This window comes from Sinocyclocheilus rhinocerous, unplaced genomic scaffold, assembly GCF_001515625.1.
Source record: "Sinocyclocheilus rhinocerous isolate Xijiao unplaced genomic scaffold, SAMN03320098_v1.1 scaffold688, whole genome shotgun sequence".
In the NCBI taxonomy this organism is placed as follows: Eukaryota; Metazoa; Chordata; class Actinopteri; order Cypriniformes; family Cyprinidae; genus Sinocyclocheilus; species Sinocyclocheilus rhinocerous.
The window spans coordinates 1,293,565-1,310,462 of NW_015651641.1; the positions used below are offsets into that span (position 1 = coordinate 1,293,565).

Here is a 16,898-nt window from a genome sequence, read left to right on the forward strand (position 1 = left end):
TAGTATATTTTTATTTTATGCCTAAACAATCATTTAATAGTAAATATAATTCTGTAATGTGAGAAACTATAGGCAAAGTTTGGTTCATGTATGTTTGGAAACTGTGATTTTTGTGCAAAAATGCTTATTAAAGGCAGGCACTGCTAATTTGTATGCATTTATTTAGCAGATTAAATAATCGTTTATAAACATCTTTTTAAATCAATCAGTCAGTCAATCAATCAATCAACTATTATATCAGAGGATGTCAAAAAAAGAGAAAGAATATTAGCCCAAAACTTAAATATGATTTATGAGTAAATGGTTTTGCCTTTAGTGGCTTACCATTTCTGTATATACAGCAAATATGAATATACAAATATATTTTAACATATTTTGTATGTTACAAACACATAATGACATGAAAATTCTAAAATCCTTTTAATATCTAATTTATGATTTTTAAATATTCCGCTGTGCTCACTTTATCCAGAAAATTAAATTAAATTCTATACATCATATTTCATAAACAAAAAGTAAATGACTCTGGATTCTGGATTTGATGTGTTTGCCTCACCTATAGTGTGCACAATCCTCTGAGAGCACACAGCTCTTCTGGGCTCTCAGGGAAAGACTTGGTATCCCACAGTGTTCTGGATCAATCTGCATTTAAGACGTTATTCCGGTTCGGATCGTCCGCTGCTTCCTTCAACCCACAATTTCCTCAAGGGTGCTGCACTGGAGATTGGACTATAGGACCGGTGTTTTACATACACTCAGCTGGGCTCTCGTGAAATTGAAATATTAATGTATCTACAGCAGTGGTGTGGAGAACAGGTGATTTACTGAGGATGTAAACCTCAACAGCGCTTGACAAATGAGAGCTGAATCAAAGAAGCTCTTTGGTTTTCACACTTTATCCGTTTCTCGTTTCTCAGAAATGTCCACGAGATCAGGGGCTTTCGAAAAATAAAGCTAATTTTGTATTTTGCACAGTAATGACCGGCAGAGGGAGACAGCAGACAGTCAGTGTAACATGCTTAGAATCCGCTGTTACAGAGAGACCGGGGTTAGTTGTCACAGACCTTGAATCTCAGTCATATTAAAAGCATAGTAAAAATCCAGTTATCTTTTTTTCTTTTTCGTTTCCCCCCCCTTAATTCTGGCAGTGTTTTTTTATGCTGTATTCAAACGTCTAGTTCATTTAATCCCTTTTAAATAACTAAGCTCAAATTAGCCTACAATATCTTCATATTTTGTAATAGCTGTGAACAACTGAACACAATAAAACTACACGAGTCAGCTATATATAACGAAAGTATTTTTTTTAAATACAAGGTCAATTATAATAATAATAATTATTATTATAAAAAATAATACATTCATTACAGTAACAGCTAATTACAATTATAATGATGGCCAAAACAATAGTTTTGACATTTTTTAGGGGTTTTCCCCACTATTTCCATTGTTGTTATTTCATGAATTCTTTTTTTTCATAAATGTTTTACTGTTTATATTTTACTGAAAGCCATTAAATAGTCTACACTAAAAAAATGGATTTACTTATTTTCACATTGCTAGTAAATTAATCATAAAATAATTAAAAACAAAATTCAAGTAACACACGGAATTAAATTCAGTGAAATTTTGAAGTAAAAAGACTGAATTTTTTTCATTTTTTAAAGTGTTTTCTTGTGAAACTTACTCCAATAATATTTTATTTACAATTTAAGACATTTTTTTTACAGTGTATACTTTAAATTTAAATAATATTCGGTATGTTGTGCAATATGACTTGTGTAATGTTTCTAAAAATGTAATGTTTCAAAAATATTATTCTTCTCTAATGAGTGTCAATAAACAGAGGCTTCCTATTGTGACAACTTACCCCATACAGTATTCCAACATGCTCTGTTAGTTAACATGTGTTTAATGAACTATATCATTTTCCTGAGCAAATATTGCAGAAATACATTGTTTGGACGCTGTTATGTTCCAGCTGTCAGTAGTACTATTATGCAAGCGTGTCATTTCCTGTATATATTCCTTATTTATGTGTGAATGTATATTGAGTTGTGCTCTAAATAAAAAGTATAACAGTCTGTGTTTGTTAAGAGCTCACTTTTAATACTCCCTCATATTTTTCCATGATGTGAAAGTGATTTTTGTAACCCTGCTATCAGTTACCTCACTCTCCATGTCTGCTTTTTGTCCTGAAGTAAAGATGCAGATGACAACCTGTTGGTAACCTGTTGTTGTTTGTTCTGTATGGGACGGTCATATGGTCGGTTGTTTCTGTCTGTCTTCTCATCTGTTACCTGCTCTGCACTTTACACTGTGGGATTCAAAAAGAGGTGAGTCACATGGAAAATGCTGACTTTGGAGACATCTTATAATGATCTTAATGTAATTTGCTAAAATCTGTCTCTGGTAAGTATTGTTGTTGGGTTGTAAAGAATGCAATTTAATTTATAACCTAAAATATGTATATTTAACGTAGATTTGTATTTAAAAAAAAACATTTACATGAGGGGGAAAACTAAATAAAGAAGCCACAAATAATCTGAAATATTTGGACCCCACTGCACATTTTAACTCGTTTATCACCATATTTATCAAATAGGCTATGTGTTTTTTGGCTCTCAGTTGTGGCCGCGTATGTAAAACTCATGATCTCATTTTGATCTGTATCCTCTGGTGTGTTTGGGTGTAGTCACAGAGAGACCCGGGAAAGGTGTGGCTAGTGGACGGACGGAGACGCTTTAGCAAAGGTAAAGTTGAAAGTTTTGTTCCTCTGTCTATAGTAATCAGTGTCAAAGCCTTACCACTTACCAACATAGTCGAGTTTGATGTTTTTGTTTGTTACGATATGTGTTGCCAAGTATTAATCTGTAAAATACGCTATATTTTCACGTTATGTTGGGTTTGCTCTCAGCGAGCACGTACAGGGATGTTAGCGGATTTTGTCATGCTGTCGTGAATCGCATATAAAATTGTATAGAGAATAAACTTTGCAGTGTGTTTTATGTAATCGGGATCTAATCCTCCATTTTGACCATATTTCATTAATGCGTAGGACAATTAATGCTGCTTTATGCCTTTGAAACCATCCTTTTTTGTTGTTAAAAGTATGTAACTAAAGAACATAAAGCATGTAATTTACATTTATGTTCAATATAATTAAAGGGGTCATATGATGTTGTTAAAAAGAACTTTATTTTGTGTATTTAGTGTAATGAAATGTGTTTATGTGGTTTAAGGTTAAAAAAACACATTCTTGAGTGAGCGGAGGCCGGAGGCCGGCGGCAAGGGTGAGCGGAGGCCTGTGGGCTTGAGAACGGCGCGGCCGGCAGATTCGACAAAGGAGCGTCCGGCAGGCTTGCAGCAACCACATGTGATGACCCCGGGCTGGACTCCGGAACGAGCCGTTTTAGGTAGGCGTGGCTGACTCTTAACTTTTATAAAGAATATCTATTTGGATTTGAGACTTTAGTCTTTGCAACTTTACAGATCTTCTTTATGCACCAAGAGCTTGTAACACTCCAAAGAGAAAGGAAAAATTGAAATCGCATCATATGACCCCTTTAATATCTGGTTACAGAACTGAAACCTGAAGCCCACCCACAGCAACAGCAGGAATGTCTTCTGTATGGGTCAGTACGGTTGTTTATTTCCGTTTTACTTTAACCATTTCAGGATAAAGTCAATCTACATTTACATTTCTTGCTCTGAAAGTGTTGTTTACTCAAGATAATAACTTTTCAGAAGATTTAGTACTTTCTGTTTAATTTGCAGGATGATTTGGATCTCCTCCTGGAGTCCCCCTCCTCTTTGACTGTAAATGTAAGATTGTACAGTGGTTTTATACAGTCATACATTTTATATAGTAGGTTAAACAGGTTTATATATCAACATAATCCATGTTTTACTAAGTCAACAGTACGTGGCACCATTAAGGAGAAGCCGGGCTTTAATCCAAGCGAGGATGCTGCCGCTTTAAGGAAAGCCATTGAAGGCATTGGTAAGTCACTAACATGGGTGTGGACTTTTAGTGAACTTACACTGCACACATCCAGCTGAGATGTTGAAATCCTGTTGCTTTCTGTTTGCTGGCTGTTGACTTTATGTCACAATGAGGAACTGTGTGTTTGCGTTTGTAATTCCTCAGGCACTACTGAAAAGACTCTTATTGACATTCTGACTCAAAGAAGCAATGCCCAGCGCCAGCTGATCTGTAAAGCTTATCAGGATGCCACTGGGAGGGTAAAATACCATATTACCTGTACACATGTTGAACTAACTGTTGAATGTTGTCTGACATTTAAAAACATGCATATGTTGTTCATCTTAGACTCTTTGCGATGCCTTGGAAGGTGATACAAATGGACATTTTGAAGATATTTTGGTGGCCCTGATCACTCCTCCTGCTAAGTTTGACTGCCAAGAGTTTATACAGGCTACAAAGGTACAGCACAATGAATTTTCTTTTTGACTGCTAATAGTTTAAATGTCTTTATTTGGAATTGAACCAAGATTGAGTCACTGAAGTTGTAAACACATTGAGTTTGATCACAGGGTGCCGGTACAACCGAAAGCATTTTGATAGAACTATTTGCATCACGCTCCAACCATCAAATCAAGGCTATGTGTGATGCATATTTGGCTGGTTTGTATCTTTTATTGTTACTTATTTCATTTTTTATCACCTTAAAAATATCTTTCACAACATTGTTATGGTTCTTTGACTCTTGGATCTCATTTAAATGTTGTCTGTTTTCCAGAAACTGGAAGAGCTCTAATTCACGACCTGAAATCGGAAGTGTCAGGGGACTTTGAAAAGACCTTGTTGATCCTTGCTGAGGTTCAGTCAAATCAGTTTTTTTTGGTCCTGCATCATATTTAAATTCATTCAAATGAGCGATGCAGTTGTCTCACTTACAATATGTTGGTCTTTCTAACTAAAAGGGCAAGAGGGATGAAAGTACAAATGTCGACATGGCAAAAGCTAAAGAGGATGCCAAGGTGAAGTGAAAACACTATTGCTGATGTTTTATTAGGTGTATACATAAGTACAATCAAACTCCGCTAAAAGAATCGAATGAAAAAACTAAACATACTTCAGTTATTCTGCGCATGTATGCCTGTTTATTAAAGGGACAGTCCACCCAAAAATGAAAAGTCTTTTATCATTTATTCACCATCATGTCGTTCCAAACCTGTATGAGTTGACAACTCTTGAAGAGTTTAGCATGGTAATATACATGGCAATGTTAATGTGTTTGGTCTTGGAGGTATAGCTCTGCTATGCAGCTGCTGTGGCAGAGCAAGTACCGAGACTTGCTACTGCCGATGCATAACATACATGAAATTACCCTGTAGCAGATCTATACAGGTGGAGCTGGGGAAGGTGGAGGGTTTCTGAAGCGCACTGCAACTGCAACAGCAAGCACTAGCCTAGTATTTGAATGTTGAGCAGCAAGCTCATTGGCTGCTGATGTGAAAAGAAACCAATCAGCTGTGCCATGTGAATAATGATGTGATTATATTAGATTTAAGTTAGAACCTACCGGCCTGCGCCATCTAGAGTTTCATGACAGAACTTTGTATTTCTTCTGCAGAACATGAAAGAAGATCCCATTGACTTCCATTGTGTTTTTGTTCATAGAGTTTAACATTCTTACCAAAATTCTTCAAAACATCATCTTCTATTATTCCCACTGTGCAGATCTTGTACGAGGCAGGAGAGAAAACGTGGGGAACAGACGAGAGCAAGTTTATTGACATCCTCTGCCACAGGAGCGTTCCTCAGCTCAGACAAAGTACCATCTGCTGGCTTAGTTTCATATCCCTCATTTTCTATACTATTTTGTAATAATTCTGAAAGAACTGTAAACTTAATGTATAAGAACTGTATGGAACTGTAGTTTTAAAGCCACTGAGTGATGATCAGTGTTCCTGTGTGTGAAATGTGTTTCAATCTTTATCTCTCAGCTCTGGTTGAGTATAAGAGTCTGAGCGGAAAGACTCTTCAGGAAAGCATTGAACGAGAGGTGTCTGGAAGACTGGAGGAGATTCTGGTGGCTATAGGTGATTATTAAGTGTTTGTTAAGGCAATTACTATTCCTTATAAGTTCTTTTAAAAGTGTACAATTTAATTTGAATTTTTTTAGACGTAATACATTTTTTATTTTATTTTGTATCATTTTCTACTTGAAAAATCTCATTGAAAATGACTCTGCTTTAGTGAAATGTGTGAAGAGCGTTCCAGCATACCTCGCAGAGCGTCTGTATAAAAGCATGAAGGTTAGAACTGTTTTTCTGTATTCACTTCCCCTATTTTGTCATATTACAAAAATGATGTACAGTGAAATGTCTAAAACTGTGAAGCATGATTCTGCAATGACTCTATAAGCAGACTATTTTTGAATAAGAAACATTTGTATTTTTGTCAGGGTGCTGGTACCACTGAATCTACCTTAACTAGAATCATAGTGAGCCGTTCAGAGGTTGATCTGCAGGACATCAAGGCAGAATATAAGAAGCTCTTTGGCACTTCTTTATACTCTGACATTGAGGTAAGAAGTATTAAATGAGAACTTGTCTACTGAAAAAATGTGGTGTAGAAACATTTGCCAGGAAATTGCTTGTGCTGGTAAACTTCACAAAGAATTGTCAAGTAACACATTGAATTAAATGTGACATTTTGAAGTAGAAAGACTCAACTAGTATTATCTTGTAAAACATACTCCATCAAACCTAGAAAATCTAGATTCTAAGGCTTTGTTCAAAATCCTTTTCTGCTCCTATTAATGTGATTGTAACAAGACCCTGTTGCATTATCTGATGTACACCTTCAGTAATATCTGAACGGCTCTGGTTAAAGTGTGAGGTAGGGAGTAACCTTGACCAGTGTCTGATGGTGATTTGCAGATGAAATGATTGACATCTTCAGTGGGCGGGACTGGTGATTAGCCCCACCCTGTAGGAAGGGCCTTGTGTGTGTGTGTGCTCTCTTGGCTATAGCTGCCTTCAAGTCATGTGTTTATCATCATATTTTCAAACTGAGTTCACATGAACACCACTGTAATGTTGTGATTACCAGAGGGAGGCTGGATTTTCTTTATCTGAGTTGGGGCGTGTCAGTGAAAAAATAATGATGGAGGACAACTAATCAAGTTTTAATTGTGTTGACTGTTTAGTTTACATGAATTGTGTGCTCTGTTAATAAAGAATAGTGATTCAGCTGGTCAGAATTCACTGCTCACTCAGCGGGTTTAAGAGGTTAATGATGGGAAACATTTACCATCATTCTCTGTGGCTGCACAAGAATTGTAAAATGCATAGAAAAGCATGAGTTGCACACTAATGCACATCCTTTACTTCTCAGTTTGCTTACAAAAAAGCCAAAAAGCATCCCATCTTTGTCAAAAAGTGAAAAAGGAAGAATTAGCCTAAATTTGAAAGCAAGTCCATTGTTTTCTGAACAAAGTCTCTCGTAAAGATGATGACTTCTGAACACGTATAGTAGGATCTTCCCAGAGGACTTGCATTGATGCATCTTGAAGAGGTTCATAAATTGAATTTAGTTAATTCAGTTGACTGCATGACAACATCCAAAGTCGTGCCGATTTGTCTTGAGGTTCAGCGTAAAACCAAATGGGAAAACACATGAGAGTTTAACATTGTACTGCAGCATTCTTTGGACCGTGTGTGCCTCTACATACTCTCTAGACCATCAAACACGCTTTGCACTGTGACCTGACAAGCCCATTGTAATAACAGATCTGCTGCTTTAAAGCAGTCATGTTTCTTTGTTTGTTCCCTTTCCATACATTACTGTTCCTAGTTTACTATGAAGTTGCTATTGCCCTCAAGTCTCTTCATTTTTGCCACACTAAAACAAGTGCTTTTAACAAAGATAATCAATATATTTCTAAATAATAAATAAATAAAGGTTCTCAATATTTAGCAAGTGCAGTATGAGGTTTAATGTCAGTAGTCACATTAATGATGTCCTTTTTATATCTTTATTGTAGTCTGAAACGTCAGGGGATTTTTGTCAAACCCTGCTGAAGATCTGTGGTGAAGATGGAAAATGAATGTATCCACTGCCAAAGAATTCATCACCGCTGAAGTGCTATAATGTGAAAGAATGTCCAAATATCATTTTTATTACAATTACAATACTATTAATAAATCAGAAGAGCTTTATGAAATGTATTTTTGAACTAGCTTGATTTTTTAAAATCATAGATAACTTGTATACTTGGTTTTAGAATAACCCTAGTATAACATAAAATATTTTTAGAATCAGAAACTACACTTTAATTTGTCAAATTTTTATTACACATTATGTCTACATAGTGAATGAATAGCTGACATTTTTTCCATGCCATTTTGCGTTTTGAGATGGTCTTCGATGTGTAGCTTTGTTCCTGATCCAGCAGGTGGCAGTGAAGTACATGTATTTGGTAGCAAATTGTTCAACAATTAAAATCTCTTGGGATTTCAGTGGGACAAGCATTTACGTGACTGCTCGTTTTGCCTTGTCACTCGCTCATAAGTATATAAAACCAGAATTAGGACGACGTTTGGTCATAATTCTGCTGCAGAAATTAGACTTTCATCCTCATTTGGAAATTATTAATATCTAATCCCCCAAAACAATGCAGATTGTCGTGAGAAAGTGATGTTCGCAGATGCTGCTAAAACCCACAAAAGATTCTTAGCCGCTTTCACCAATAAGGACCACTGATAAGACTTGAAACGTGTTTTAATTTGCTATGGAGCATCTGTGAGGTCACAACGACAGATTGTGAAGTGATTTGAGGCCCTGAAGTATGATTTTGGATGAGGGAAAATCATTCTCATGTGATATAGCTTGAGAATGTGCTAATATTACACTTGGTAATAAAGCAAGATGAAATATTATGAGCAGCAAATAACTGTTTATGCAATGAAAACTGATTTTACATACTGTAATTTGGGTTTTTATTGAAATTCATGTCCTAATTAAACATGAGCATGTGTAAAAACAGTCTGCAGAATTGAAAACTCACAGATCATCTTAATTACTGTTCATAATATACAGCTGTTATTACTTAAAGGGATAGTTCACCCAAAAATGAAAATGCTGTCATCATTTACTCGTCAAGAAAACCTGACCTCTAAACCACATTCTCTCTTTTCAGTTAGTCTTCAGACAGGAAAAGAACAATGCCCTGGAAAATCCCTAATGCCACTAGAGTAGAACAAAACAGTAGGATTAAAACAGATTTCAGAATACGATTAAGACAATTCAGCTCTTTTATTATGTCATAAATCCATAACGTGAGACATTTGGCATCATTAAGGGATTAAAGGCATGGAACAAGGTCAACTTTAAAATGGCATACAGAAAAACACTCATTGTCCTGAAAGATTACGATATTTAAGCAATAACTTGTAAAATAGAGTATACTGAATACAGTACTTCTGAGATTCAATTGTACAGGGAAGTCGGATTCGTTCTGTTGGTTTCGAGTCTATTGAACCGATTCTTTCACGAGTTCGACTGAATCGTTCAACAACTCAACATTTGGAGTGAATTGAAGTTTTGACACGCTACAAAACGTTTTTACTTTTTTTTTTTTTACTCGAAATGTTACAAATTAATCGTACAGGAAATATGTTTATGTCTTGAGTGTTTTAAATATTACTTTATAAAAACGCCATGACGGAATAATGATTTCCTGCCAGTTCCACGGCACGTTTTTCTACATTAAATATTTTGTTCACTAAATAAGGTAACTGACATTTCAGAGGTAACAAAATAATTTCAAACAAAGCAGAAAACCCGGAAATAACAGCTGGAAATGACCCTGACGAATTTACTTTTGACGACTAAAATACACACAACGGGTTCAAACAGGATTTTTTAAAATTCAGTTTCACCATTCAGATAGATATTAATTCAGGCAGTTTATATTATTCCAAATAATCAAATAGAGAAAATCAAACCACCAACAGAAGTCATAAAAAGATGAGCTAGAGAAACATTAACACAAAAGGTTTTTTCGATATATGTTCATAATCAATTCAGTGCAAATATAGTGATTTTGACCCATTGTTCACATAAAATACTGAAGTAATGCTTCCTTGGTCATTTAAATGCCCAGTTCCCAGTGATGCTTTACACATGAACTCAAATGTGTTTAATACATCAAAACAACTCCCTTTACCAAACAAATATAAAAAATAAAAAAAATCGCAAAATTACAGTATTATCCTCTATCATAGAATTCATCAGTCACAGAACAGTGATAGTTAAGAGCATTTCAATTAATGACATTCCAGAGAAGTGAGGCAACATATTAACAGCATACAGTTTCACAACTCCAATGATACAACGGGAAAAAGGCTCAATAAAAAACAAAATACATAAAGTAACAGACAAAGACACTTGATATCCAGCAGAGAATATGTATGAAGCATTTGTTCAGGCAGACAAACTCAACTGATTGCACGAAACGTGATTTTCATTGCACGTAACCCTACAGTAGGGTGTTCAAAGGCAAACGAGAGGTAAAAGTTTCATTGTTTGATTCTATTAGCACAACTTAAAATAATGCCAAACAAAAACCAAATGAATTAGTTGAACATAAATGGCTCAGATGATTTTATAACAGCGTTTAACCATGACTGCTGTAGTCTGTGCAGGGCTGACTGTGTCTGTACTTCATGATGTAGACAGCGGTTTGGTGCCACCAGTAGAACATGACCACCACCAGCACATGCCAGAGCTGGTGACTGGCTCCAAGATAGTTCAGCTGGCCTGTGAGGACAGACATAAAAATGTGGGTAAATATTTGTTCTGACAATGTATCAATGTGATTCTTGACTAATTTGGTCACAATTTGATTTTATTTGATTAGATTTCAATACGATTCATAAAAAAAAAAGCACAACATGTAACCAGAATTAGATTGGTGATCTGGATTTGATAGTTTTTAACAACTTAAAATCTAACATCAGCATTTAAAGAGTTTTTTTTTTTTTTTTTTTTAAATATGTGGGTTGAAAAGAAGGGTGAAAGATTTTTTTAAATTAAAGAAATAGTTGTATTCACCCTCAGATCATCCAAGATGTAGATGAGTTTGTTTCTTCATGAGAACAAATTTGGAGAAATGTAGTATTACATCACATGCTCACTAGTGGATCCTCTGCAGTGAATGGGTGCCGTCAGAATGAGAGTCCAAACAGCTGATAAAAACATCACAATAATCTACAAACAAAACCATCAAGACGTTTTTAACTTCAAATCATTGCTTCTGGCTAAAATACAAGTCCTCTATCCATAATACTGCATCTGAATCAGGAGAGAAATATGCAGTTAAAACGCCTTGATGGATTTGTTTCTTACAAATACGCAGCTTTTGGCTTCACAAGATGTTAACTGATGAACTGGAGCGGTGTGGGTTACTTGTGGATTATTGTAATGTTTTATCAACTGTTTGGACTCTCATTCTGACGGCACCCATTCACTGCAGAGGATCCACTGGTGAACAACTGATGTAATGCTACATTTCTCCAAATCTGTTCTGATGAAGAAACAAACTCATCTACATCTTGGATGTCCTGTCCAAATTTTTATTTTGGGGTGAACTATTCCTTTAATAAAATACAGCAATTTAGAACAGACAATTCACCTGGAAAGTATCGTTCTGGGATTTTACTGACGTAGAAAAGGAATGCTGAGGCGGCAATCAAATACATGATCATGACTCGAGGGAAAAACACCTGCAAAGAGATAAAGTGTTTGGTATTAATAATAGCACAACCTTCACTGGTAGAAGTGATATTTTGCTATTTCCCTCCTCACAGTGTCTCCAATAATACATGATGCAACAAGCAGATATATCACCTTTACGATTTCAGAGTCAAATCCTCCATTGATCCAGACCCAGTGGCAGGCTGGGATGATGCCGTATACGGCCACAGAGCAGAACATGACAGAGCGCAGTTTCTTCCACTGCTGTGTGAGGTAGAGCGGATGAATCTGAGCCGCAAACACAGCCAAGATGAGCGCCAGCACCGTCAGCAGGTACACCTGCCTCCAAAACTGAAACAAATGTCATGTGTTACTACATCCACAAAGGATATCAAAAAATTGATTGATACTCAAATCTATATTCATACTTAAATCAGATAACCATATCCATCTCTACATAAACAAAGCTTTTAAAGCCATGTACAAGCAAAACATGATCTTACTACAGACTCTTTCTTTAATTATTTCTTTAAGATCTTAATATATTTATGAATAAGTACAAATAAATATGTATAATATATACACTACCGTTTGAAAGTTTGGAATAATTAAGTTTTTTTTTTTAATGTTTTTGAAAGAAGACTCTTAAGTTCACCAAGGCTGCATTTATTTGATTAAAAATGCAGTAAAAGCAGTAATATTCTGAAATGTTACAACTTAAAATAACTGTTTTCTGAGTGAATATATTTTAAAATGTTATTTATTCCTGTGATGCAAAGCTGAATTTTCAGCATCATTACTCCAGTATTCACTAACACATGATCCATCAGAAATCATTCTAATATGCTGATTTGCTGCTCAATTATTATTGGAACTTAATTGTTCTTATTATTATCAGTACTATACAGTTTTTATGTAGAGTTATAAAGTTCCTGCTGCTCATACTTTTATGGAAGCCAGAACATATTTCCTTCAGTATTCTTTGATGAAGAGAAAATTCTAAATAAGTTGAAATGCAACAATAATCTTTTGTAACAATATGTTTTACTGTCACTTTTGATCACTTTAATGCATCCTTTCAGAATAAAAGTTTTAATTTCTTTATTTTTTTTTTAAACAAAATCTTACCGCTAACTTTTGAATTGTAGTGCATCACAGTTTTCACAAAAATGTTTCTTGAGCAGCAAATCAGCATATTAGAATGATTTCTGGAGGATCATGTGACACTGAAGACTGGAGTAATGATGCTGAAATGATGCTTAATGATGCTTTGATCACAGGAATAATGTACATTTTAAAATATATTCACACAGAAAACAGCTACTTTAAAGTGTAATTATATTTCACAATATTACTGTTCCAACTGTTTTTTTTATCAAATAAATGCAGCCTTTCTGTCTTTCAAGAAAAAAAAAAAAAAAAAAACTTTAAATAAAAATTTAAATGTAAATCTAAAATAAAAAAAAGATTCATTATATTAATAAAAACTATAATAATATCATCACAATGAATACTAAATTTAGTCCATTAACACAATAAAACATTTAAATAAAAAAAGAAAAAAAAAAAAAGAAACCATCAATCCTCATACTTCAAGTCCGCTCTTATAAAACACATCTGTCATACACTGTTGCAGTAGAAGGCATAGAAGACTCCAGGCACATAACATCCCAAAATCCCCACGGATATTCCAGCATAGTCCAGAGCAAGCCAGCGGCGACACGTCTTCTCCGAGCGATGACAACAGAACAAGTGATAGCCCACAGAGCACAGCATGCAAACCTGACCATAGAATAGAATAAAAAAAGAAAAACCCATTAATTAATATGTAATACTTATTTGTTCCTGTGTATTACACATGATTATCTAAGCTCTGTCAAAGCGCATAAATAGAAATATAGGTAAAAATTTCCCACCGCTCATTTTATGCATTACCTGAAAACAAAACAGTCCTATTGAATAAATGACATAGTCCTCTCGTGACGCCCCTGCAGACGGCAGGACTGTGGCCATGTCATTCACTCCCAGCGAGAAGAACAGCAGGAACCCAAGCAGATGACTCCAGATGTTCACCGTCTCATTGGACAGAATGAATATGCTGTGGGATATGAGAAATAATGAGTAAACGAATGGCAACACATCTACACTATCAAAAGGGAAAGAAACGCACCTTTTGAGGCACAGTTTGGATGGCAGGTGTGCTCTGTATCCATCTGTAATGTACGGATTCTCCTTCAGAAACACTGGGATCTGTTCATAGGTGTATAATCGAATCCCTCTCGGCACAAGCACAGGCCAGTACTGATAACTGCCCAGCTCAATGTAATGAGTGCTCTTGAGGATGTTCTGAGGCATCTTGGTTCATGTGGCTGGAGGAGCAAAGCAGATGCACGTCTCATTCGTTTCAATAAAACACTGTGGCTGTCTCAAAAGAGCGAGCTCCCTATGCACACAGTATCAGCCCCAGGGCCGCATTAACCATTGGGCTAGGCGGGGCTGAAGCCCCGGGGCCCGAGCAAGGAGGGGGCCCGTGATTGGCTGTGGAGTAGATTGACGGACGTCGGTAGCGCCGATCGCAAAAAACCCACCACGTCCCTCACTTTTTTAGCGCTATTATTTAGTGGAGTTTTCCGGTAAATTCCATGCATTACCATTAGAGATTAAAAGGGTCATATGATGCTTTTTTAAATATCATTATTTGGTGTATTTGGTGTAACAGAATGTGAATTTATACAGTGAAGACTATTCAGTCTATTTCTAGTCTATTTATTTTATACAATATATTTCTTATTCAGTGCTTTAAGTGTTTGTAGGTCAATTTCTTTGTTCTATTGTAATTCATGACGGTTTACTTGTCTTCAGTAAGTTTGTTTTTACATAGGCTAGTATTTTTTTGTTGTTGAGATATTGGAATTGGTAACAAGAATTATGAAACTTTGATTGGATAAAAATCCTATGTTAAGTTATATCATTATTGTGACGTAGGGGCCTGCAGTAAGTCATAGCCCCGGGGCCCATTGAGGTCTTAATGCGGCCCTGGGTACGCAGTATTCTATACGCACTTCTATATTTTAGCCTTTAGAGTCCCCTGCACTTTTTTGTGCGTACCGGCACTTCTGACATGTTGCTGGTACTCAGAGTAAAAGCGTCAGGGTCTAATCAGGTATGATTAGAAAGGACACTATATAAATCACACTACCCAGGCGGGATCACCTCTCATCTCGACCAGTCACGTGCATGAATGCAAGCGGAGTGTGTGGGGAGTAGTAGAATAATAATTAATTATTGATTACTAATTTGAATCAGTACTTTATAACGAAAATAATATCTTAAAACTAAAAGAAGCAGGCTTTTGCGATCACATCATTTTAAACCGTCCAAGGATCCAGTAAACGAATTCAAACAGTAAGTTCAAAACAGCCTAATGCAGAGAAAACACGGCCGATTTCATCAGCGATTGCGGGAAGAATAGTGACTTACGTCCAGATGTCAGCAAAATTATTATTTTCAGCGTGTATTTGGCTTAAACGCAAGAGTGTTTTATAATGAACGCTGATTATGCGGTGGTCAGAGATTTAGCGATACTGAATGGATCCGTATAGTAGGCAGGTGATTTAGTGGTCTTTGGCGTCTCCCTGTGGTCTTGTTTGGTAATAACGCAGCTTGACTTGTGCTAATTTGTACTGAAAACTTTTATTCAATTATTGATTGATTGATTGATTGTGGCACTGTACTACATACATTATACAACAAAATCGTCACTTCCTAATAATCTGGCACTATAAATCACTAAGAAAAGTAGGATAATATAATAATTTTCATATATAATAAATGACTTGCGCCTCAGAGCGAGCAGACGAAACGCAATGGCAGACGAAACGCAATGAATGCGGTCATTGCTTTCGGAGGTGGATGCTGCTGTTCGCTGGTTAGTCAGGTTATGACGTCCCATAGCGCAAAGTCACATGACTTGTTTAGACGCGCTTGGAGGAATTTATTCGCAAAATGCATTCGTCAAAATCCACCTCAAGCGAGCGTAAAAACATTTTTGCGAATCAAGGCATTTTTATTCGAAATTCAGCGTTTCCATCACTCGATTCTGATGCGATACTTCAAAATGCGCATAAAAGCAGGGTGATGGAAACCCAGCTAATGGAAGCCTAAAACCAGCTCCAACAAAAAGCCCTAGAGATAACGGTCTAGATTTCAACTAGGACACATTGTGCTCCTGTTCGAGTTTAACTAGCTTTTCATATATTGAAATCTATGGCTGGTAAGATACATTCAAATACAAAAGTCTATATTTTCCTGAAAGCTAATATATCATAAACACAACCAAACAAGCAATACATTGCCGTTTATCGCACTACAGATTCGAACATGCATAAATGTTTTGTTTGTGCCGCTGATGTGGAGCAGCTAACTGCGCTCTAACGAGGATTAGATTAAGTTTTTTAATCCGTTAGATCTCAGTGTAAGGACGGCAAACCTCTCACCTCCAGGTAAAGGCCTGCCGTCTATCCCATTCAGCCCTGTCTGTTCCTTAATTTCTGTTTAATATCAGAATATGAGCGTCATGTTGATGACCACCGGTTAGCCGTCCAGCTAAAAGCTAAAGAAGCCTAAAGAAGCGAGTGCGTGACATAAAAATCCTGCGACAGACAACACAATGCGACGGCACGTCACTCTCGCTTCATGAATGATGGCTTTATTTGATGGAAAAAAGCATTTTATGCAAAGAAATGAAACAATATATAAAAAAAACGTAATGTGTTACATGTTACATAAAATTAACATTTCGTATATAATTTTTTATATTTAAATAACGTGTCTGATTCTCAATAACCCTTTTACTTTTCAGCAAAATGATCTCTCATAATATAAGAGATTAAGATTATAATTTGGAATAACCAGACATTGTAAAATGCTATAATCAGACATTATACAGTCTGTTAATTGTTTCATACTAACTGTGATCTTTCACTGTCAGACGTTAATCTCCATATAATCACATATTCTATCAGACCATTTGAGTAATCATGTCAAGAATTTATTGTTCATAGTATCAACTCATAAATTAACCATTTGACATTAAATTTTTAAGGTAATACAGGCTGTTACATTTCAAAGACTAACAATCATTACATCATAAACGCTCACAAGTGAA

The 16,898-nt window shown here is 35.9% G+C and overlaps 2 protein-coding genes across 2 annotated transcripts; one reads left to right on the forward strand and one right to left on the reverse strand.

Moving 5' to 3' along the window:
- The first annotated feature begins 2,677 nt into the window (after positions 1-2,677).
- anxa3b (annexin A3b) lies at positions 2,678-9,008 on the forward strand. The gene is made up of 14 exons (XM_016518803.1): positions 2,678-2,753; positions 3,584-3,635; positions 3,778-3,825; positions 3,916-4,003; positions 4,151-4,245; positions 4,334-4,447; positions 4,558-4,648; positions 4,764-4,843; positions 4,948-5,004; positions 5,708-5,801; positions 5,974-6,069; positions 6,227-6,285; positions 6,435-6,557; positions 8,019-9,008. Exons 2-14 carry the CDS (start codon positions 3,621-3,623, stop codon positions 8,079-8,081), a joined length of 1,023 nt encoding a protein of 340 aa, XP_016374289.1. The 5' UTR covers positions 2,678-2,753; positions 3,584-3,620; the 3' UTR covers positions 8,082-9,008.
- A 659-nt stretch (positions 9,009-9,667) lies between these two features.
- LOC107713330 (progestin and adipoQ receptor family member 3-like) lies at positions 9,668-16,380 on the reverse strand. Its single transcript, XM_016518804.1, has 7 exons — positions 16,228-16,380; positions 13,902-14,100; positions 13,667-13,829; positions 13,358-13,513; positions 11,885-12,082; positions 11,670-11,760; positions 9,668-10,795 (listed from the first exon to the last, which is right to left on the reverse strand). Exons 2-7 carry the CDS (start codon positions 14,084-14,086, stop codon positions 10,653-10,655), a joined length of 936 nt encoding a protein of 311 aa, XP_016374290.1. The 5' UTR covers positions 14,087-14,100; positions 16,228-16,380; the 3' UTR covers positions 9,668-10,652.
- Between the last annotated feature and the right edge of the window lie 518 nt (positions 16,381-16,898).